The sequence below is a fragment of the Callorhinus ursinus genome, unplaced genomic scaffold, assembly GCF_003265705.2.
Source record: "Callorhinus ursinus isolate GAN/ISIS: 27379988/994484 unplaced genomic scaffold, GSC_fseal_2.0 scaffold12, whole genome shotgun sequence".
Lineage (NCBI taxonomy): Eukaryota > Metazoa > Chordata > Mammalia > Carnivora > Otariidae > Callorhinus > Callorhinus ursinus.
This window is the reverse complement of record NW_027397074.1, coordinates 37915002-37940288: the sequence shown is the minus strand read 5'-3', so window position 1 is coordinate 37940288 and position 25287 is coordinate 37915002. Positions and strand designations below refer to the sequence as shown.

At 36.5% G+C, this 25287-nt stretch overlaps 1 protein-coding gene across 2 annotated transcripts in view; it reads right to left on the bottom strand.

The window, feature by feature from the left end:
- SP4 (Sp4 transcription factor) overlaps window positions 1–25287 on the bottom strand; it is an 86668-nt gene that overhangs the window by 18674 nt on the left and 42707 nt on the right. The window contains exons 4-5 of one of the 2 annotated variants that reach the window (XM_025872996.2): window positions 22906–23134; window positions 15354–15553 (exon numbers count right to left, since the gene is read on the bottom strand). In XM_025872996.2, the coding sequence (XP_025728781.1) occupies window positions 15354–15553; window positions 22906–23134 (429 nt within the window). The remainder of the gene's footprint in view (window positions 1–15353; window positions 15554–22905; window positions 23135–25287) is intronic. The other variant, XM_073898941.1, reaches the window with a different exon arrangement.

Here is a 25287-nt window from a genome sequence, read left to right as displayed (position 1 = left end):
TTGGGTCTGTTCTGTGCATGTGCAGCTCAGGAATGAGCCCTGTATTTTTGTTCCATTAATGAAATTAGGGATCACCTTTTACAGATCTCTGCAAAATTTTCCTCATGCTTTCTCAACCTCCAGGTGTCCCTTCTTCTTGGTTCCTCTGGCCAGAAAGAATTCTTGAGGCTTCCTATACCATTCTCCACATACATATGACTGACATAACTGTCAGAGTAAAATGGCAAGAGAAAAATAATAGTGATTCCCTAACATTCAATGGAAAAGAAGGTTCTGGTTCCTTTGGCCAGAGATATGGGTATTTTCTCAGGTTTTTAGTGTCTCTGCTGCCACTACTGCAGTGGAAAGTACAAAGAGGGCTGGCCTTAGAGCAAAGGGGCCTTTTTTCTCAGTCCTCTGGCTGGATATGTATGGTGTTTACACCTGCTATTCAGGGCCCACAGGGTCAATGCTAGGAGACAAAGGAGGAAAAAAATCCTGTGAAACTCACTTGTGTTATGCAATGTTATACAAGTTTTGATTGCATCAAATTTCTGCAGACTAGAACAGAGATTATTAAGAGGATATATCTAAAGAGAGCCAATCTGTCTTCTGCAGAATTATGTAGAAGTCTCAGACTCAAAATGGTGAGAGGGGGATATAAAACATAGAAGAGTAAATTAAAGTCTGTACATGGATTATTAATCCTACTATCGAAAAATTGGGTCGGAATATTTGATGATTTGTATCCACAGAAATGTGGTCCCACAGTTTATTACTGTATTTTGGTAATTAGGTATCTTGCAGCATAACTCACAGTGTCCCTGCCCAATTGTCTAAAATGAAAGTCACCAGTCCATAAAGCTTTCTCCTTTACTTAAACATAGTTATCAATCATCAGCATCAACTTGAATAAAAGCCAAGGACCACTGCACAATTCAGGAAAGCCTATAACATCAGAAAAAAGCAAGGTACAGAGAAAAAAATTACCTTGGAAGAAACATAAGTATTAAGAAAAAATATCTAGCTGGAAAACTCAGAGATTTTCAGTGAGCTCCTGCATCTCTACAATGAGAAGAGTATGCTATAAAAAAGGAAACAATAGGGGCGTCTGGGTGGCTCAGTCGTTAAGTGTCTGCCTTCGGCTCAGGTCATGATCCCGGGGTCCTGGGATCGAGCCCTGCATTGGGCTCTTGCTCGGCGGGAAGCCTGCTTCTCCCTCTCCCACTCCCCCTGCTTGTGTTCCTTCTCTTGCTGTGTCTCTCTCTGTCAAATAAATAAAAAATCTTAATAAAAAAAAAAAGGAAACAATAGAAAGCACTCTTGGAAATTAAGAAAAAATTCAAAAGAAATATCTGAATATAAAGTTTAGAAATCTCACAGAAAATAAAAAAAGTAAAAAGACAAAAAAAAAAGAAAAGCTGTAAGATATAAAAAAAAATCAATATAGGGAGGTCAACTTACACAAAGACCGCAAAAAGAATAAATAAAAAAGGGAGAATGGGGGGTTAGGAAGGGGATGGGGGAAAAAGAGTTGAAGAGCCCAACCAGTTTGCACAATAAATGAAAAACTACGCAATGTACATAATTATGAAATTAATAGAACATAAAGATTAACAGAAGCTCTTATGGTTAAAACAAACAAACAAACAAAAACCCAGGAGTATGTCAAAAGGACAGAGGAGGAAATCTAAAACGACTTCCAAATGACCAAAGATGGAACAATTTGAGCAAGAAAATAATGACAATATTGAATTATAACCCAAAAAATAAAATACTCATGGGTCCATAATGGATTATAAATAAATGATTAAATACACAAATAACTGGGGAAGAAGGTATAAATCTTCCCTGCACAAGAATCAAAACTAAACTGTACAAGCAAAGAGGGAAAGAGAAAATGACCTTTAAAACAAGGTAATTGCTGTAGGCAGGAAAACAATGAGGAATGCTAAAAGGGAAACCTTAGAATTATCTTGACAGAGAAACAGGATATTTGCATAGACTCAAAGAATCCACCCTCTCCACCCTGCCCCACACATTTACTAATCAAAGTGGTTGTTTTACAGTACATCCATAAATTCCTTGCCACTCCTCCCTCCAAGAGGTGGAGCTTACTTCATTGCCCCTTTAGTATAGACTGGACTTTAGTGACTTGCTTCTAATAAACAGTGTATGGAAAGGAAAAAACAATAACTTCACAGTGGTGATACCTGGCGCACACTATCTTAACCAATTCACCAGCAGTAAGACACTGACATTGTCTACTTCCTAATATGACGAAATGAAGAAGGGCAATGGTGTCTGTGATATTTTTCCTAACAATTCATAATCTCAGTCTAATCATGAGAAAATAAACCCAAATTGAGGGATATTCTACTAAGTACCTAACTTTCAAAACTGCCAAGGTAAGAAAAAACAAAAACAATAACAACAAAAAGTAAAAAGAGTAAGGAAATTTCAGATTACAGGAGATTAAACAGCCATGATTAATAAATGCAATATGGTATTCTGGATTGAATCCTGGAACAGAAAAAGTATTATTTGTGGAAAAGTCAGTAATTTAATTACTAGTATTATACCAATGTTAACTTCTTAGTTTTCATAAATTATGTGGATATGGAAGTGGTGTAGTATTAGAGGAAGCTGTGTGAAAGGGATAGATGAACGCTCTATACTATCTTTACAACTTCTTCTGTAAATGTAAAATTATTTCAAAGTAAAAATATAAATAAATAAGTAAATAAGCTCTTAAAAGTTGACAGGGGAAAATTAGCTCACCTACAAAAAAGGAAGAAATGGACTTCATATTAGTAAAAGAGCTGCAAGAAAACGACAGAGCACTGCCACTAATATTTTGAGTATCATTTTCAACCTAAGATTCTGTATTAGCCAAGCCATCTATTAAGTTGGAAAGCAGTATAAGGACACTTTCAGACCAATTTACTCCCTAGAGCTTTACTGTAGGAAGTATTTCACAATGTTTTTCAGCAAACAAGTAAACCAAGAAAAATGAAGGCAGGAGATCTTGAGAATAGTGGATCAAAACCAATACAGCAGGGAAGAGAAGTCTCAAGATTATACCTATGCAGCAAGAAGAATCAGACTGATTAGAAAGCTGGAACCTCCAAAGAAAAGGAAAAATTGGATGAAGCTGATATTATTCTTTAAAAGGCGAAATAACAAAAGGAGGTGACAAAGTTAGCCAATGCAAGGGGGAAAAAGGCAATTAGAAACTTCAAGAAAAAAGAGGAAAGGATATGTAATTACACTCACCACATCAGAGTCATATCGTAATTATTGTTTATTGGTTTTCCATTTTACGAACTAAGCTACTAGGGTGCCTAGGTGGCTCAGTCAGTTAAGTGTCTGCCTTCAGCTCAGGTCGTATCTCCAGGGCGAGTCTGGGATCAAGCCCCAGCCCTGAAGAGAAGCGGGGCTCCCTGCTCAGCAGGCAGTCTGCTTCTATCTCTCCTTCTGCCCCTCCGTTCCCCCCTCACCTCCCCACCCCTGCTGCTCATGCTCTCTCAAATAAATAAAAGCTTAAAAATAAAAAAGAACTAAGCTACTAAAAAAAGGAACAGTGCTTATTGGAGAGAAAGTAAACATTTTAACATCAAGAGAAAGAGAAGAGAGATAGTAAAATTTATGTAATTCTCGAGAAGTTAAGAGGTGAAACAATATGGAATTAAGGACATACATGCTAATATCTGTACCACAGAGTGGTGAGTCAAGAGATAGTGTTAGGCCTGCACTCAGTTAAAAAAAATGTGAATGTTGTCGGATGGTGTAAATTGAGGTAAATTCTTAACTCGCAATGCAAGAAGTCAAGAGACAGTGTCTACTATTGATAGATCAGTAACAATAAGCATATTTAGCTATATAACAATCATCACAGGAAGAATACAAATGCAAAAACAGTTACAAAATTAAATATGGTTCTCTTGGGTATTAAAACAAGGGATGGGACAAAGAGTCCCCTAAATATTTATAAATGACATATCTAAAATATATAAAGAATTCTTAAAATTTAACACCAAAAAAAAAATCTGATTTAAAAAATGGGCAGAGGACAAGAATAGACATTTTTCCAAAGACAACATACAAATGGCCAACAGATACATGAGAAGATGCTCAGTATTACTAATCATCAAGGAAATGCAAATCGAAACTCCAATGAGCTATCACCTCACAACTGTCAGAATGACTGGCATCAAAAAGACAAAAAATAATTTTTGATGAGGATGTAGAAAAAAGGGAATCCTCGTGCACTGTTGGAGGAAATGTAAACTGGTGAGGCCACCGTGGAATATAATATGGAGGTTCCTTAACAAACTAAAATAGAAATACCGTACAATGCAGTAATTCCTCTCCTGGGAAGAAAAGGAACACTAACTTGAAAAGACATATGCTCCCCTACTTTTACTACAGCATTATTGACAACAGCCAAATCTGGAAGCAACCCAAGTGTCCACTGACAGATAAATGAATAAAGATGTGGTACAGACTGACAACGGAATATTACTCAACCAAAAAAAGAATGAAATCTTGCCTTTTGCAAAAGATGGATGAAACTAGAGGACGTTATAAGTTAGCCCGAAGACAAATACCACAGGATTTCACTTATATGTGCAATCTAAAGAACAAAACAAACAAAACAAAACAGAAACAGAATCATAAATCCAGAAAACAAACTGGTATTTGCCAGAAGGAAGTGGGGTGGAGAGAAATAGGTGAAGGAGAGGCAAAATAAGTGAAGGGGATTAAAAGGCACAAACTTACAGTTATAAAATAAGTCACAGGAATGTTAAAGTATAGCAGAGAAAACAGTCATAACTGTACAGTGACAGACAGTAACTACTTACTGTGGTGAGCATTTCATAATGTATACAAATGACAGATCACTGTGTTGTACACCTAAAACTAATATATAATGTCAACTCTACATCAAATAAAAAAATTAATTAATTTTTAAAAGCCCCTTAACATTGTAACCTCTGATTTAAATTTTTTTGTATATTTTATTTTTTAAGTAAACTCAACATGGGGCTTGAATTCACCACCCTGAGATTAAGAGTCCTGTGCTCTACTGAATAAGCCAGCCAGGTGCCCCAATGATTTGATTTTTAAATACCAGGTACATGTATCATTTGGAAATTAAAAAACATTTTTTTCCTAAAAAGCAAAAAAATTGGCATTATTTTCAAAAATGAATAAAAATAACTCATACCTTCATTCACAGTAGGTACTGAGTTTCTACTCAGTGTAGTGGTTGGCCTTTAAATAAAACATCGTTCTTGCAATGAATGGCCAAGGCTTTCAATTTAACTTTTAAATGCTTAATCAATACTTATTTGTTTCAAAAGATACTGTTTCATATTCTCTTCAAAAATTTTAATAAATACTTAGAAGTTACTATATTCAGTCACTAGAAGTCATTTAAGTATACTGACATAGAGCTTAACAGTTTTCAACATAACGTTTAATTACACAATTTTGTGTATGATGTATTCAAGATGTTTGAAACACTGAAAGTAAGCTTAAAATACATTCAATTCTGAATTATTCCAGCTTGTAGATTATAATGGTGTGAATCATTAAAAAAAAAAGAAAATATGCCTTCAAATCATTAGTAATTTGATATTGAAGTATATGTGTTTATAAATCCTTGGATAAATTTTTGTGTATCTCTATGAGTGTGGACAGGGATAAGAGAGACTTTAGAGTCTCATATTTCTCAAATAAAATGATGAAATCACAATGTGAGTTTCCAAATCAAAGAAAGCAGCAATTTTTCTTGTCTTCCTTAACTTGTCCCACTGCTAATCCAGAGTGGAAATATTGCATCCTAACATAATGACATAAACAGCGGAATATTTTTTTTAAAAACAGACATCAATACTGTTATGGGATTAATCACAATATATGTGCCAATATCAATGGTGAGGTGGCATTATTAGAAGCCCCAATGCAATACCATAAGGAAACCTTTTAAAACTTAAAAAAAAAAACAAACTAAAATTCTTAGTTTTAGTATTATGCTAACTCAGGAATTCAGCCAGTATACTGAGACTCATTTGCCTATTAATTTATTTACATATCAAACTAAACTTTTAATAAATTTAACATCTATTTTTTGTTTTCTGAGACAATTATCTGATCTGTAAAATGAAGCTAATTATCTATCTCATAGTGTTACTGTTAGAATCAAAGGAGATAATTTATTTGAAACATGTAATGCATATTAGCTGATCAATACATGTCAATTCTATTTCCTTTTCTATCCCACATGTACCTAGGTATAAGTTAAAGGTTAAAGTCTAATTAGAAAATTTATCCAAGGGGAGGAGCAAGATGGCGGAGGAGTAGGAGACCTAAATTTCGTCTGGTCCCAGGAATTCAGCTAGATAGGTATCAAACCATTCAGAACACCTATAAACTCAACAGGAGAGCGAAGAAAAGAATAGGAGCCACTCTCTGAACAGAAAAGCGACCAGTTTCTGGAAGGTAGGACGAATGGAAAAGTGAATCCGAGGCGATATTCGGGAAGACAGACGGTGGGGGGAGGGAGCCTCCATCAGCCAGCTACCGGCAAATGATAGAGCAGCGGAGCACAAAATCGGAACTTGTAGAAGTTTGCTCCACTGAGGGATGTCGCTCCAGTGACTAAGCGTGGGTGAGGGGTGGAATCCTCGCTGGGACAGTGTGGTCTCAGGACCCTCGGGGTCACAGAAAGACTGGGGTGCCTGACTGTGGCAGAGCTCCCAGGTATCAGAGTGGGGAAGCCGGCTGCAAAGACGGAGCCGAGGAGTGGGCTCTCAGCTCTGGGTTGCCATAAACTGATCCGTGGCACAGTCGGGCCACTGCTCTTCCAGCAGGGACCCAACAAGCAGCCCATCTGGGGAGACTCCCCTTCCTCCCCTGGGAGGAGCAGCAAGGGAGCGCCAAGCAGGAATCTGCTGGGTTTGCAGACTCCAAATGGGGTCATGTGCCAGAGACAGAAACGCTCAGTCACAGGCCGGGTGAGCACGGAGTGCGGCCGGAGACCAGGGAAACAGGAGTCATTGACTGCTTTTCTCTAGGGGCGCACTGAGGAGTGGGGCCTGAAGCTGTTGGCTCCACCGGAACCAGAAATTGGGAGGCCGTCATTTTCATTCTCGTCCTCCAAAGCTGTATAGAAAGTTTACAGGGAACAAAAGCTACTGAGAGCAAACCCAAACAGATCACTTAGCCTGGCCCTGGCAAAGGCTATGCAATTCCGACTCCCACAAAGACATTAGAGAATCACTGCAACAGGCCCCTCCCCCAAAAGATCAGCAAGAACATCCAGCCAAGACCAAGTTTACTGATCAATGAGAATGGCAAAACCCTAGCGCTAGGGGAATATAGCACCTAGAATTCATGGCTTTTTTCCCATGATGCCTTAGTCTTTCAAAGTGAATTTTTAAAAATTTTCTTATTTTTTTCTTTTTCTGTATTTTTTATTTGAATTTTTCTTCTTTTTCAACCATCTATCAATTCCTTTTTTAAAATTTTTAATTTTTCATTTTTACAGTCATATCTCTTCATTGTATTTAACCTTATTTTTTGTATAGATGTAAGTTTTTCTTTCTTTAAAATTTTGGGATACAGTTTCTTCTAATAGACCAAAATATACCCTAAATCTAGTGTATGCCGTTGTCCTAGTCTCCTGCCTGATCACATTCTTTTTTTTAAAAAATTTTCTTTTAAAGATTTTATTTTTTTGAGAGAGAGAGAGAAACAGCATGAGAGGGGAGAGGGTCAGAGGGAGAAGCAGGCTCCCCACTGCACCGGGAGCCTGATGTGGGACTTGATCCCAGGACTCCAGGATCATGACCTGAGCTGAAGGCAGTTGCTTAACCAACTGAGCCACCCAGGCGCCCCTCTTTTTTAAAATTTTTTTTCATTCTTTTTTCAACTTATCAATTCTTTAAAAATCTTTTTAATTTTCATCTTTACAGTCATATTCCATCCCTTCATCGTATTTACCCTTATTTTTATATATGTAAAAGTTTTTCTTTCGTTAAAAATTTGGGAGGCAATTTCTTCTAACAAACCAAAATATACTGAAAATCTAGTGTGTGGCTCTGTTCTATTCACCAGCTGATCATATTCTCTCTCTTTTTTTCCCCTCCTTTCTTTCCCCTGCCCGTTTTGGGTCTCTTCTGATTTGTTTAGTGTATATTTTTCTGGGCTCATTGTTACCCTTTTAGCATTTTTTTTAGCATTTAGTTCTCTCATTCATCTATTCCCCTCTGGACAAAATGACAAGATGGAAAAACTCACCTCAAGGAGAAGAACAAGAGGCAGTACTAACTGCCTGGGACCTAATCAGTACAGACATTCGTAAGATGTTGGAACTAGAGTTCAGAATGACGATTATAAAGATACTAGCTGGGCTTGAAAAAAGTACAGAAGACACTAGAGAATCCCTTTCTGGAGAAATAAAAGAACTAAAATCTAACCAAGTCAAAATCAAAAAAGCTATTAATGTGGTGCAATCAGAAATGGAGGCTCTAACTGCTAGGATAAATGAGGTAGAAGAGAAAAATAGTGATATAGAAGACCAAATGATGGAGAATAAAGAAGCTGAGAAAAAGAGAGATAAACAACTACTGGATCACGAAGGGAGAATTTGAGAGATAAATGACACAATAAAGTGAAACAACATTAGAATAAATGGAATCCCAGAAGAAGAAGAAAGAGGGAGGGGGGCAGAAGGTGTATTGGAACAAATCACAGCAGAGAACTTTCCTAATTTGGGGAAGGAAACAGGCATCAAAATCCAGGAGGCAGAGAACTCCCCTCAAAATCAATAAAAATAGGTCAACAACCTGACATCTAATAGTAAAACTTACGAGTCTTAGAGACAAAGAGAAAATCCTGAAAGCAGCTCAGGCAAGAAGTTGGTAACCTAAAATGGGAGAAACATTAGACTGGCAGCAGACCTATCCAGAGACCTGGCAGGCCGGAAAGGACTGGCATGATATATTCAGAGCACTAAACGAGAAAAATATGCAGCCAAGAATACTATATCCAGCTAGGCTGTCATTGAAAATAGAAGGAGAGATAAAAAACTTCCAAGACAAACAAAAACTAAAAGAATATGCGAACACGAAACCAGCCCTACAAGAAATATTGAAAGGGGTCCTCTAAGCAAAGAGAGAGCCTAAAAGTAACATAGACCAGAAAGGAACAGAGACAATATACAGTAATAGTCACCTTACAGGCAATACAATGGCACTAAATTCATATCTTTCAATAGTTACCCTGAATGTAAATGGGCTAAATGCCCCAATCAAAAGACACAGGGTATCAGACTAGATTAAAAAAAAATAAGACCCATCGATATGCTGTCTGCAAGAGACGCACTTTAGACACAAAGACACCTCCAGATTTAAAGGGAAGGGGTGGAAAACCATTTACCATGCTAATGAACATCTAAAGAAAGCTGGGGTAGCAATCCTTGTATCAGACAAATTAGATTTTAAAACAAAGACTATAATAAGAAATGAGGAAGGACACTATATCCTACTTAAAGGGTCTATCCAACAAGAAGATCTAACAATTGTAAATATCTATGCCCCTAACATGGGAGCAGCCAATTATATAGGCCAATTAATAACAAAAGCAAAGAAACACATCGACAGTAATACGATAATAGTAGGGGACTTTAACACGTCCCTCACTCAAAGGGACGTATCATCTAAGCAAAAGATCAACAAGGAAATAAAGGCTTTAAATGACACACTGGACCAGACGAACTTCACAGATATATTCAGAACATTCCATTCCAAAGCAAAAGAATACACATTCTTCTCTAGTGCACATGGAACATTCTCCAGAATAGAACACATCCTGGGTCACAAATCAGGTCTCAAACAGTACCAAAAGATTGAGATAATTCCCTGCATATTTTCAGACCACAATGCTTTGAAACTAGAACTCAGTCACAAGAGGGAAGTTGGAAAGAACTCAAATACATGGAGGCTAAAGGGCATCCTACTAAAGAATGAATGAGTCAACCAGGAAACTAAAGAATTTAAAAAATTCATGCAAACCAATGAAAATGAAAACACAACTGTTCAAAATCTTTGGGATGCAGCAAAGGCGGTCCTAAGAGGAGAGTACAGAGCAATACAAGCCTTTCCCAAGAAACAAGAAAGGTCTCATATACACAACCTAACCCCTACACCTACAGGAGCTGGAGAAAGAACAGCAAATAAAGCCTAAACCCAGCAGGAGAAGAGAAATAATAAAGATCAGAGCAGAAATCAATGAATTAGAAACCAAAAGAATAGTAATACAGATCAAAAAAACTAGGAGCTGGTTCTTTGAAATAATTAATAAGATGGATAAACCTCTGGCCAGACTTATCAAAAAGAAAAGAGAAAGGACCCCAATAAATATAATCATGAATGAAAGAGGAGAGATCACAACCAATACCAAAAAATACCAACGATTATAAGAACGTATTACGAGTAACTATATGCCAGCAAATTAGATAATCTGGAAGAAATGGATGCATTCCTAGAGATGTGTAACCTACAAAAACTGAACCAGGAAGAAATAGAAAACCTGAACAGATCCATAACCACTAAGGAAATAAAACCTCCCAACAAACAAGAGCCCAGGGCCAGATGGCTTCCCAGGGGAATTCTACCAAACATTTAAAGAAGAATTAATACCTATTCTTCTGAAGTGGTTTCAAAGAACAGAAATAGAAGGAAAATTTCCAAACTTATTTTATGAGGCCAGCATTACCTTGGTCCCAAAACCAGACAAAGACCCCATCAAAAAGGAGAACTACAGACCAATATCCCTGATGAACATGGATGCAAAACTTCTCACCAAAATACTAATAGGATCCAACAGTACATTAAAAGGATTATTCACCACGACCAAATGGGATTTAACAACTGCAAATCAATCAATGTGAAAGAATACATTAATAAAAGAAAGAAAAAGAACCATATGATCCTCTCAATAGATGCAGAAAATGCATCTGACAAAGTACAGCATTCTTTCTTGATTAAAACTCTTCACAGTGTAGGGATAGAGGGTGCATACCTCAATATCATAAAAGCCATCTATGAAAAACCCACAGTGGAGTATCATACTCAATGGGGAAAAAGTGAGAGCTTTTCCCCTAAGGTCAGGAACACGAGAGGGATGTCCACTATCACCAATGCTATTCAACATAGTACTAGAAGTCCTAGCCACAGCAACCAGACAACAAAAAGAAATAAAAGGCATCCAAATCGTCAAAGAAGAAGTCAAACTCTCACTCTTTGCAGATGATATGATACTTTATGTGGAAAACCCAAAAGACTCCACCCCAAAACTGCTAGAACTCATACGGAATTCAGTAAAGTGGCAGGATATAAAATCAATACACAGAAATCAGTTGCATTTCGATACACCAACAACAAGACAGAAGAAAGAAAAATTAAGGAGTCGATCCCATTTACAACTGCACCTAAAACCATAAGATACCTAGGAATAAATCTAACCGAAGAGGCAAATGATCTAGACTCAGAAAACTACAGAATACTCATGAAAGAAAATGAGGAAGACACAAAGAAATGGAAGAACGTTCCATGCTCATGGATTGGAAGAACAAATATTGTGAACACGTCTATGCTACCTAGAGCAATCTACACATTTAATGCAATCCCTATCAAAATACCATCAAGTTTTTTCAAAGAAATGGAACAAATAATTCTAAAATTTGTATGGAATCAGAAAAGACGCCAAATAGCCAGAGGAATGTTGAAAAAGAAAAGCAAAGCTGGTGGCATCACAATTCCAGACTTCAAGCTCTATTACAAAGCTGTCATCATCAAGACAGTATGGTACTGGCACAAAAACAGACACATAGATCAATGGAACAGAACAGAGAGCCCAGAAATGGACCCTCAACTCTATGGTCAACTCATCTTTGACAAAGCAGGAAAGAATGTCCAATGGAAAAAAGACAGTCTCTTCAACAAATGGTGTTGGGAAAACTGGACAGCCACATGCAGAAGAATGAAACTGGACCATTTCCTTACAACACACACAAAAATAGACTCAAAAGGAATGAAAGACCTAAATGTGAGACAGGAATCCATCAAAATCCTTGAGGAGAACATAGGCAGCAACCTCTTTGACCTCAGCCGCAGCAACTTCCTCCTAGAAACATTGCCAAAGGCAAGGGAAGCAAGGGCAAAAATGAACTACTGGGACTTCATCAAGATAAAAAGCTTTTGCATAGCAAAGGAAACAATCAACAAAACCAAAAGACAACCGACAGAATGGGAGAAGATATTTGCAAATGACATATCAGATAAAGGGCTAGTATCCAAATCTATAAAGAACTTATCAAACTCAACACCCAAAGAACAAATAATCCAATCAAGAAATGCGCAGAAGATATGAACAGACAATTCTGCAAAGAAGACATCCAAATGGCCAACAGACACATGAAAAAGTGCTCAACTTCGCTCGGCATCAGGGAAATCCAAATCAAAACCTCAATGAGATACCACCTCAGACCCGTCAAAATGGCTAAAATTAACAAGTCAGGAAAACACAGATGTTGGAGAAGATGTGGAGAAAGGGGAACCCTCCTACACTGTTGGTGGGAATGCAAGCTGGTGCAGCCACTCTGGAAAACAGTATGGAGGGTCCTCAAAAAGTTGAAAACAGAGTTACCCTATGACCCAGCAATTGCACTACGAGGTATTTACCCCAAACATACAAATGTAATGATCCGAAGGGGCACATTCACCCCAATGTTTATAGCAGCAGTGTCCACAATAGCCAAACTATGGAAAGAGCCTAGATGTCCATCAACAGACGAATGGATAAAGAAGATGTGGTGTATGTGTGTATATATATATATAGGTGTATATATATATACACACCTATATATATATAATAGACACTATGGAATATTATGCAGCCATCAAAAAAATGAAATCTTGGGGGGGGGGTGCCTGGGTGGCTCAGTCATTAAGCATCTGCCTTTGGCTCAGGTCATGATCCTGGGGTCCTGGGATTGACCCCACATCAGGCTCCCTGCTCAGCAGGAAGCCTGCTTCTCCCTCTCCCACTCCCCTATTTGTGTTCCTGCTCTCGCTATCTCTCTGTCAAATAAATAAATAAAATCTTATAAAAATTAAAAAATGAAATCTTGCCATTTGGAATGATGTGGATGGAACTAGAGGGTATTATGCTAAGCAAAATAAGTCAATAAAGACAAGTATCATATGATCTCACTGATACGAGGAATTTGAGAAACAAGACAGAGATCATAGGGGAAGGGAGGGAAAAATGAAACCAGACAAAACCGGAGAGGGAGACAAACCGTAAGAGACTCTTAATCTCAGGAAACAAACTGAGGGTTGCTGGAGTGGAGCGGGGTGGGAGGGATGGGGTGGCTGGGTGATGGACATTGGGGAGGATAGATACTAATGGTGAGTGCTGTGGACTGTGTAAGACTGATGAACCACAGACCTGTACCCCTGAAACAAGTAATACATTATACGTTAATTAAAAAAAAAAATTATCCAAATTATTAATCTATTCAACAATTAAATAGTGAAACCCAAATGTATATCAGACACGTTCTAAGTAAAAGGTAGTTGTTCTATGCAAAACTTAGAAAAAGAGACGAAACTTACAAAAAAGAAAACTTTAAAGCCATTAGAAGAAAATGTTTTTAAAAAGTTTACGATCTTGAGGGGCACCTGAGGGCTCAGTCGGTTAAGCATCTGACTTCAGCTCAGGTCGTGATCTTAGGGTCCCAGGATCTAGCCCCAAGTCGGGCTCCCTGCTCATGCTCTTGCCTGCACGCATTCTTTCTCTCTCTCTCTCTCAAATAAATAAAATCTTTAAAAAAAAAAACAACTTTATGATCTTGGGATAAGAGAGGATTTCATTAAAAATAAGGAAAGCAAAGGACAAGAAAACATATCTGACTAAATAAAAATGTACAACTTCCATGTGGGAAAAAATAGCAAAAGGACTAGCAATACAGGGGGAAATTTCAACATGTAAATCAGTAAGAAAAAGGAAAACAACCCAAAAGAAAACTGAGCGAGGAAATAATGAACAGAAAAAAATATATAAATGACCAATAAACATGAAAAGATGTTTTAGCTCATGGATAACCAAGAAAACTGCTACTTTAAAAAATGAGAAACCATTTTAGATTTACAAAAACTTTTTTTTTTAAGCAATGCACATGTTTTTATTTGTTTTTTAAAGTAGTTTCCACACCCAACGTGGAGCTTGAACTCACCACCGTAAGAGTTCCATGCTCTACCGACTGAGTCAGCCGGGTGCCCAGACAACAATTTTCAAAGGCTAACACTACTGAGTACTGGTGAACACACAGAAAATTGGAAACTCTCAGTCACTGCTAGTGAGGCAGAGGTGGTTAACAGCCATTTTAGAGATTCTTTAGCAGTTATCTAGCAAAACACATAAATTCTCTGTGATCCAATAATTCTACTTCACATACATGTTCACTGTATGTTCACATCAGCAAAGTTTGTGATAGCAAAAAGCCTAATCATAATAAGCAATAGAGGGAATGGATTAATACAGTATGGTAGAGTCAGGTAACAGCATACTATATAGCAGTAAAAAAGTACTACAAACATGTATATATTCATTTATATGTATACATATATGAGCTCAGATCTTAAAACATAATGATAAATGAAATTATACTATATCATTTATGTAAAATTTCATAACACATAAAATAATATTTTACACATATGTCTATGAATCATATATGTAAGAGTATTAAAAACAGTACTAAAAACTTACACTTTAAATTCATGGTAGCTATTTTCCTTGAGAGGACAAATATAATGTCAACTTTGTATAATTTGCCTTATTAAAAAATAACACATAGATTAACAGCTGTCACTTCTAGGGGAGAGGTATATATTTGTTATATTAATCTTATACTTTAGTCAATTTTCTAAATTGTAAAAAAATGCAAAAATTAATAAAGGTAACCAATAACATTATAATTCAACTCTCTTAACCTATTTAAATACTGACAAAAACAAATATATGTGAATTCAACCTGCTAATACAACAAGATAAGCAAATGGAAATGAATATATTTCATGTTACATAATTATGCTGATAAACCTTACAAAAAGTAGAATAAAATATATCTCAGAAATGTTGTAAAAAAATTTGATCTTAAACATCTTTCATAAAATCACTAAAGTGAATTGTCTTTAATTTGTATATTTCCAATTTGATAGCTAAACTATCTTACAATTTTCACTTAAACACTAAAAAATAAGTAAAATGTACAAGCCCTAAAAAATAAAACAACTAACCTGTATGGGTTCTTCTATGTCTCTGAAGCTCATCACTCCTTGTGAATCTTTTGCCACAAAACATCCAGTTGCATACAAAAGGTCTTTCTCCAGTATGCCAGCGAAGATGTGCTCGTAGGTGAGATGTTTTGCCATAAACTTTTCCACATCCTTCAATATGACAGATATGCTGTTTCTTTTTTCCTGGTTCATTACTGCCTCTAACAAAAACAAAAACCAAACGTTAATTACACCCCCAAACACCAAGCTTGTAATTATGGAAAAAAAATAAAAGGGAATCAAGGTTCCTAAATGATGCATTTCTGAATGGGTTTTTAAAATCATGATGCCACAACTGTAATTCAAAATCAGAAAATTTTAAATTAAAAAAAGTTATGTACTAAACTCAAAACTGCTATGAAAACATGTTTATCCCACAGAGTTCATGTTCTACCATGGACTTCATGTTCCTTCCCTAATAGGCTCTTCCCTTGGGGGGAAAAAAATCTCTAAGCTTTTCAAGACACTTGAAAATTCTTCTCTAAATACCCAAAGAATGGTAATCCCCATTTAAAAAAGTAAGATTCAGAGTTTCACTTCCAGCAAGACAGCCTGAAGAGTTTCATGGGCCTAGTCCCCAGTGAAAATTATTAAAAAACAAACAAAACAAACAATGAATCATGGAACACTGCATCAAAAACTAATGATGTAATGTATGGTGATTAACATAATAAGGAAAAACAATTAAAAAAATTTTTAAAATAAAAAACAAAACAAATACCATATACAATCTCTGGAAATGGTTCTATTAGCATACAGCACATAAATAAATAAATATTCAAGAAAATAAGAGTAAGAATGGTGAGGGTCTGTAGTAACTGAACCAAAACCCAACCCTCTCTGAGGGTCTGTCCCGTCACCTCCTCCGACATAGAAACACTCTAGATGGTGCAGCCAAGAGCAGGGTTCCCTTTTCTCACCTCTCAGTTGGAGGGTTATCTCCCCAGGAAGGGGCAAGATGTCAGAACTTCTCATTCTACTCCCAGTTATCTGTTGCTAAGGCTAAGTTCCAGGCAAGTATGGCTGACAGATAGGGAACTCTGTTCTCCATCCAAACCCAACTCCTGAGACCTCGGCTCTGCCTTGGATAGGGCACAATGAGCATAGTGCAGTACAGATCATCCTTGACTCAGCTCATTTTTAGTGTATACAGTAGAACTGCCAAGTCAGCAGAGGCAAGGCAAGAAAACCCGAGGCTACTGCTGCTCACTTGCCACCACTCAGCTCCTAGAGCAGGGATGCTGCTCAGAGAGAAATGTGCCACTATCCCAACCCCAAGTTCAGGAGCCATGACAAAGAGATCTTGGCCAGGGAGAGAACACAGCATAAAATATAACTCCAAATCTCTTCCCAAAGGAATTGAATTCATTTGCAAACAAAGTGTGAAAAAGTTTGAGCCTAAGGGCGCTCACAGCGGAGACTGCTGCAAAACACAAATGGGAGGAGACTAATAGATACACTGGAGAAACAGGCAAAACTATAGGCCGACTAGGCTGTCAGAAAGAAGGGAAAAAAGAGGCAGCTGGGAGTGGCCTTCCAGAGTCAGAATAAATCTCAAACACAGACCTGTTGATCTAGTCCTTAAGAAGAATCTGCATAGATCGGTCTGTAGAGTAATATATGTTACAGGGCACTGTTGAAAACAGTAGAACAATCAGCTGACAGTGGAGTTTAATAGCTGGGTGTGGTCAGGGACAGGACAGTCAAAGTCCCTCCCGAACCACTGTCATCCAGGGTCACTAAGCATACCCAATTCTGCATCCACTGAGGAGCAACATGCTTCATGGGGCGGGGAGGGGGGGCAGTAGGGGGCATTCACCAAAATAACCCAGCCAGTCACTAAATAAGCAAGCAAACAATAACAATAAGCCAGGGGTGGGGAAAGGCAGGGGAGGCAGTACAAAGTTGCTACAATATATTAAACCATCCAGTTTCCAACCAAAAGTATGAGACATGCCAAAAGTAAAATAGGGGAATATGACCCATACACTAAAAAAAAAGCAAGTAAAACTATGAGAGCAAACAGATTTAACAAGACTTCAAAGCAGCCATTAATAAATATATTTAAATAACTAAAGGACACCATGATAGAAGCGAAGTATAATGACAATATCACATCAAATGGAGAATATCAATGAAGAATTACAAATGATTTAAAAAAAGGGGGGGAAATTGTGGAGATGAGAAGTACAAGTGAAATGAAAAATTTACTAGAGGGACTCAAAAGAAATAGCAAAATTCAACACAGATCCATAGAGATTATGCAATCCAAAAACAGACAAGAAAAAGAACAAAGGAAAATGAACAGGGTGCCTCAGAAATGCAGGACACCAAAGTAATGAGTGAGGGGAACAGAGAGGAGAGGAGGGGAGAGGGGGAAGAGAGAATGCAGCAGAAAAAATATTCAAAGAAATAATGGCTGAAAACTTTATTAAACTTACTGAAAAACATGGATCTACATATGCAGGAAGCTCAACAAACTCCAAGTAGTATAACTGCACAGATCCACAAATAGACACTTTATATGCTAAAAATCCTGAAACCCAAAGACAAAATCTTGAAAGCAGCAAGGGAAAAATAACTCCTCATTTACAAAGGAACTGCAGTAAAAGAAAGAACTGACTTCTCAGCAGAACAATGGAGGTCAAAAGGCAGGGTGAAAACGTGCAAAGTACTCATGAGAAAAAAACTGAAACAAGAAGACTCTATCCAGCAAAACTACCTTTAAAAAATGAACGTGAAATAAAGATATTCAAAGATAAACACAGAATTTGTTTTGAGCAGACCTACTTTGCAAGAAACTAGACTAAAGAAGTTCTTCAGGTTGCATTAACTGAACCCAGAAAGTAATTCAAATGTACACAAAGAAACAAAATAGCACCAGCAAGGGTAATTGTGTAATTATAGAGGACAGTGTAGTGTGTATTTCTTGTCTTACCAGATTTAAAAAGTAGTTTTATAAAACAATATGTGTAAAATGTATTGTCAAGCCCATAACATAAAAATGTATATATTTAATACATTTGCAGTAACAGCACAAAGCATTGGGAGATGGGAGCAAAGCTGTAGTGGGCCAAGAATATGATGCCAGAAAGGAACTCAAATATCAGGAACAAATAAAAAGAACTAGTGATAAAATTAACATAGCAAAAGTTATATATACTTGCTCATCTTCTCTCAACTTCTTGCCCCCCCCCCCCACCCCCAATGTCAGAGTTCTTGGTCAGGCATGAAAACACTTTAAAACAAGTCCTTGGCAACCTCCAGATTATTCTTGGTGATCCTATATCCCTCTGGCCTCTCAACTTCTGTTAAAGATACAACATTATATAAAGTAGTAATTTATAACAATATACTGTTGGATCTGTAACACTTACAGATATAATATGTATTATAATAATATACATATTACACTATAATAACATCACAAAAAGAAGCAAAAGGGAACAGACTTATAAAGAAATAACTTTTCTATAATTCACTGGAATTAAGTTACTATTATTATGACAAGACATATATGGTAAGGTCAAGAGCAACTACTATGGAAATAACTCAAAATAATATAGTGAAAAAAATCATTAAAATTAAAATGCTACTTTACAAATTAAAGTGCTATATTATATTCACCTAACGCAAAAGAGGGCAGTAAAGGAGGAAGAGAGAAAAAGACATGAGACACAAAAAAAAACAAAAAGCAAAATGGAAGACATAAATTCAACCATATCAATAACATCAAATGTAAATGGATTATATAATCCAATCAAAAAACACATTTTGTCAGACTGGATTTAAAAAAAAAAAAAAACAGGAGCACCTGAGTGGCTCAGTCAGTTAAGTGCCCATCTGACTCTTGGTTTTGGCTCAGGTCATGATCTCATGGATCATTGGATCAAGCCCACATCGGAGCTCCACACTCAGCAGGGAGTCTGCTTGAAGGTTCTCTCCCTCTGCCCCTCCCCCCACTCTCATCCTCATTCTCTCTAATAAATCAATCAAAAAAAAAAAAAACCAAAACTAAGATCCAATTCAAAGACAAAAAAATACAGTGAGATTAAAGTAAATCAATTAGGCAGAAAAGCAACAAGGAGACAGAAGACTTTATGATAAACTTGACCTAACAGACATCCATAAAACACTCCACCAAACAGTAGCAAAATATACATTCTTTTCAAGTGCACATAAAATGTTCTTCCAAGATAAATCATACACCAGGCCATGAAACAAACCTCAACAAAAGACAGAAATAATGGCACAGTATGTTTTCTGACCACAGTGTCATGAGAGTAGAAACCAGTTATAGGAGGAAACTGGAAAATTTACAGATATCTAGAAATTAAATACACTCCTAAATAACCAGTGGGTCATAAAAGAAATCCAAAGGTAAAGCAGGAAATACTCTGAGAAGAATGAAGATACATCATACCAAAATTCATGGGATACATGTAAAGGCAATACCTAGAGAGAAATTTTTAGCTGTAAATGCCTACATTAAAAAAGATCTTAAATCAATAACCTTCCATCGTAAGACAATGGAAAAAGCAAATTAAATCTAAAATAAAGCAAGCGGAAGGAAATAAAGAATAGAGCAGGAACTAATGAAATTGAGAATACAGAAACAACAGAGAAAAATCAATGAAACCAAAAGCTGATGTGACTTGATTTTTGAAAAGGTCACCAAATTGAACAAGGCTTTATTTAGGTAGACTGACCAAGAAAAAAAGAGAAGACACACATTACTAGAATCTGAAATGAAAGAAGACTCATTACCAACCTTACAGAAATAAAAAGAATTATAAAAGAATACCAAGAATAATTGTATGCCAATTACTTAAATAACTTAGATGAGATGGATAAATTCCCCAAAAGACACAAAGTACCAAAACTGACTCAAGAATAATCAATCAATCAATCAGAAAAAACCCTTACCAGTAAAGAGATTAAATTAGTAGTCAAAAAAATACCCGTAAGAGAAGCCCAGGACCTAGACAGTTTCATTGGTGAATTCCACAAAACATTTAAAGAATTATTACCAGTTCTTCACAAACTTTTTCAAAAAATAAAACTGGAGGGAACACTTCCCAACTCATTCTATGAGGCCCATATTACCCTTACCAAAAGCAGACAAAGACATTATAAGAAAACTACAGACCAATTATCTCTCATGAACACAGATGCAAAAATCCTTAAGAAAATACTAGCAAACTGAATATAGCAATACATAAAGAATTATGTACCACGACTAAGTTGGATTTATTCCACAAATGCAAAAGTACTTTAACATCTGACAATCAATTAATATAACACACCATACTGACAGAATAAAACACAGAAACTATGTGATCATCTCAACAGATGCAGAAAAGCATCTGACAAAATCCAACAACCTTTCATGACAAAAACACAATGAAGTAGGAATGGAAGGGAGCTTTCTTCATCAAGGGCATATATGAAAAGCTCAGAGCTAATACCATACTTAATGGTGAAAGACTGGACCCTTTTCCCCTAGGATCAGGAATAAAACAAGGATGTTTGCCACTTCTATTCAACGTTATACTATAGGTCTGGACAGAATAATTAGGTAAGAAAAAGAAATAAAAATCATCCAGAGTGGAGAGGATGAAGTGAAACTATCTCTATTTGCAGATGACATGATCTTACATATAGAAAAACCCTAGTGAATCCACTTAAAAACCATTAGAACTGATAAAAAGAGTTCAGTAGGTTATGGGATACAAGATCAATAAACAAAAATTAACTGTATTTTTATACACTTGCAATGAACAATAAAGAAAAAGGTTCCATTTACAATAGCCTCAAAAAGAATAAAATAGGAATAAATTTAACAAAACAAGTATAAAACTTATAATCTGAAAACTACAAAATAGTGTCAAAGGAAATCAGAGATCTAAATAAATAGAAAAACACATATCATGTAAAAGGATCAGAAGACAATAGTGTTGAGTTGGCAATATTCCTCAAACGGATCTAGAGATTCCATACCACCCCCCCATCAGAATCCCATCTGCCTTCTTGGTAGAAAGTGACAAGCTGATTCTAAAATTCACAAGGAATTACAAGTGTCTCTGTCACTATCAAGAAAGTAAAAAGACAACTCTCTGAATGGGAGAAAATATTAGCAAATCGTGTAACTGATAAGGGACTTGTATCTAGAATATATAAGGAGCTATTACAATTTAATTTAAAAAAGCTAATTTAAAATGGGCAAAAAAATCTTTTTTTTTTAAGATTCATTCATTGTAGTGAGAAAGAGAGAGCACCCAAGCAGGGGGAGGGGGAGAGGAAGCGAAATCCTCAGGCAGACTCCCCACTGAGCGTGGAGCTCCACACGGGGCTCAATCCCAGGACCCTGAGATCATGACCTGAGCTGAAACAAGAGTTGGATGCTCAACCAACTGAACCATCCAGGCATCCCTCTTTTTTTTTTTAAAGATAAAATGAGCAAAAGATCTTAACAGACATTTCTCCAAAGAAGATATACAAATGGCCAATAAGCACACGAAAACATACTTGACTAATGAAGTCATCAGAAAATGCAAATTAAAACCATACTGAGATACCACTTCACATACACACCAGGAAAGCTGTAATCAAAAAGCCAAATTATAACAAGCGTTGGCAACAACTGGAACCCTCATACACTGCTGGTGGGAATGCAAAACAGTACAGCTACTTTGGAAAATAGTCTGGCAGTTCCTCAAATGGTTAGACCTAGAGTTACTATACGGACCATTAATTCCATTCTTAGGTATACACCCAAGAGAAATGGAAAACCTATGTCCACACCAAAATTTGTATAAAGAAGTTTAAAGCCAACAGATGGGAAAATTCCAAGTGTCCAACAACTGATAAATGGATAAGTAAAATACTGTGTATCTATACAATGGAATGCTATTTGTTCATTTAAAAGAATGAAGTACCAATACCTAATACATGCTATAATATGGATAAACCTCAAAAATACTATGCTACGTAAAGGAAACCAGGTCATGAAAAAAATCACATATGATTCCATTTATATGCATGTCCAGAATGGCAAATACATAATGAAAGCAATTTGTTTAATGGTTGCCTAGAGTTGGGAGGATTGGGAGTGAGGGGGTGATGGCTAAGAATACAGGGGTTTCTTTTCGAGGTGATGAAAATGTTCTAAAATTGTGATGATAAATGCACAGCTATGTGAACATACTAAAAACCAATGAAATGTAGACTGAGGGAATTGTATGGTATGTGAATTTTATATCAATAAAATTAAAATTTTTATATAATAAATGAAACAAGAAAACCATTAAGAAAAAGTATAAGGTACATGGTAGAAGACCACTAAAACTCCATTCCTAGACTAGTTCAATTTAATCCCTGTCAAAACAACACTGTATCTCAATTTTGCGCTACAAAGCTAGTGACATTCTAGTGATCAAAGTACCCAGCCAATGGCTTGGTTTTAACTATTTTATGCCTTCCAGAGAGATAAAGTTGGTAACAGAGCATTTACCTTCCTTCTCCTTCCCTACAATTAGGACAGGAACAGGCAACTCTTCGAAGCCTCTTGCCAGGCTGCACCTCTTGATCAGAAGCTTGCTGGCCTTGCTGCAAATGCACTTGTGTGAGTTGGTCAGGACTAACAGCACCTATCGTTGCGTTAGCAATTCCTCCAACTGCTACAGTTACAGGAGCTATCGTGGCTTGTTGGACCTTTACTCCATCTTGTCCTTGCTGCTGACCTAAAAATTGGGGGGGGGAGGGGGAAAGAGTATTATAATGTTTTCTATTTCTAAAGAAAGGATTAAAAAAAATTCCATGTGGACATTTTAAAGCTAACATATTTGTTCTAACAGTTAATCTGTGTAAAATATAATAGCAAAGGGGTTAATGATTTTTACTATGCAAATCCTCCTAAAATATAATATTCTCATTTAAGTAGCTCAGGCTGCCTCTATATCGGGTTGGTGGGACTATACATAAATCATTTAACCCTCTGGTGGCTTCAGTTTCTCCATCTGTAAAATGAAGATAGTAATACTTGCCACCTACCTACCTCACCAAAGTGCTGTGAGGATTCATGAGATATTATTTGAAAAGCACTCTGAGATCCTCAGATGAAAGATGTTGTATCCATTTCCACAGTAAGCAACATATCTCATTCACTCCAAGAATATAGGAATGAAAAGTAACTAAAATGATTAAGTTTTATAGATATTTCTCATTCCTCCATACTTTAAAATTAAGCAAACCTCTTTTTGAGGAATCTTTTTTTTTTATAATGCACAGTGAGTTAAGTAGTTTTTTAAAATGTAAAACCATCCATGATTATTACATACTATCACTATAATCATAAAACAGACATTTAGGGTATTACTACTTCATTCACTCATGTTAGGTAGCTTAGACTTACTTTACTTTTCAGGTTAGTACGAATACCAACTTGGCATCTTCACTTAAAGAAAACTATGATAAATAATACATAATATGACCAAAAGACCCCATCTACTTTATCTATGGTTTAAATTGATCCTGAAGTGCAAGTGAGTATGCCTTATAATGAATGATCCTTTCTTTCAACATGGTTCTCTACATCAGGTATGGAACAGCAGAAAACACCAATTTATAAAGTAATGCTCTCACCTCTGAGAGTTGATGTAAGAATTAAGCAAGTTAATTTTTATAAACCCCTTACCACAGTGCCTGGTACAGAATTGTTCATTTGTTAGCTATTATTGCTGAGTCTCCACTGAGTTAGGTGGCAACACAAGAATAAAATATGGTAGCAGAAATAAACATGTGAGTACTGGGTGTAAAATAAAAGGGCTTATTTTAAAGCTGCAAATGTAGTACTTTAAACATGGAGAGCAACCAAGAAAAGAATAAAAATTAACGAGTGAGCAAAGAGTATACCCATTTTCTAAACAGAGCTAAACTTCTGATTGTCTCAGCCAAAGTCAATCTCATTCACCTCTGTGTATTGAAAACACTCTGAAACCTTTGGAATAGCACCAATAACTATAATACAAATAAAAAAATGTCTTTTGCACTGTTTTAATAAGGATACATATTTTAGTTTTTCTACTAAAATTTAAATTTCTGATCATCTTTGAATTAACATACTGTGATAGGTAAAGCAATGCAAGTAAAGTCAGATGTGAATTCATGTGCCATTCGATGACCATGCACTTGAGTATCCTCAAGTTTCCTCACCTCTTAATAATGATGACCTCCCTAAAATTCCTGTCTCCTACTTCAGAGAGTTCTTTATGAAGATCAAGGTGATTTCCTAAAGGGTAAAGACTCTGTAAACTGTGAAACAATACACCATGTAGAGTGTAACTCTTATACCCCTATGTATCTTCTGAATACTTAATTTTTCCAGCTGTTGTTCATACAATACTAGGTCATTCCTTTCAGGCTGCAAAGGTATTTAAGATGTCCTTCATTATGTGAAAGAAGTGCTAGGAATCCCCAATCAATGGCTCATCATTCTCAGATCCCTTGACCATTTCCTTGATAGACTCCTCAACGCTTCACACTATGAACATTTATTTGTTCAATGCCTAAACAACTTGGCAAGTTATTCCAATGAATAATACCAAGCCAATCATATTTGAATTTATATATTTAAGCCTGACAACTCTCTTGACTTCTTCACCTAGCTGTCCTAGACAGTTCAACATAGCTCAGTATCACTTTTCTTTCATTTCCACTACCAGTCAAGTATAAATCACCAAATTCTTTTTATTTAAAAAAAATTTTTTTTAAGATTTTATTTATTTATTTGGCAGAGAGATAGAGAGCACAAGTAGAGAGAGAGCACAAATAGGCAAAGTGGCAGGCTGAGGGAGAGGGAGAAGCAGGCTCTCAGCTGAGCAGGGAGCCCGACGTG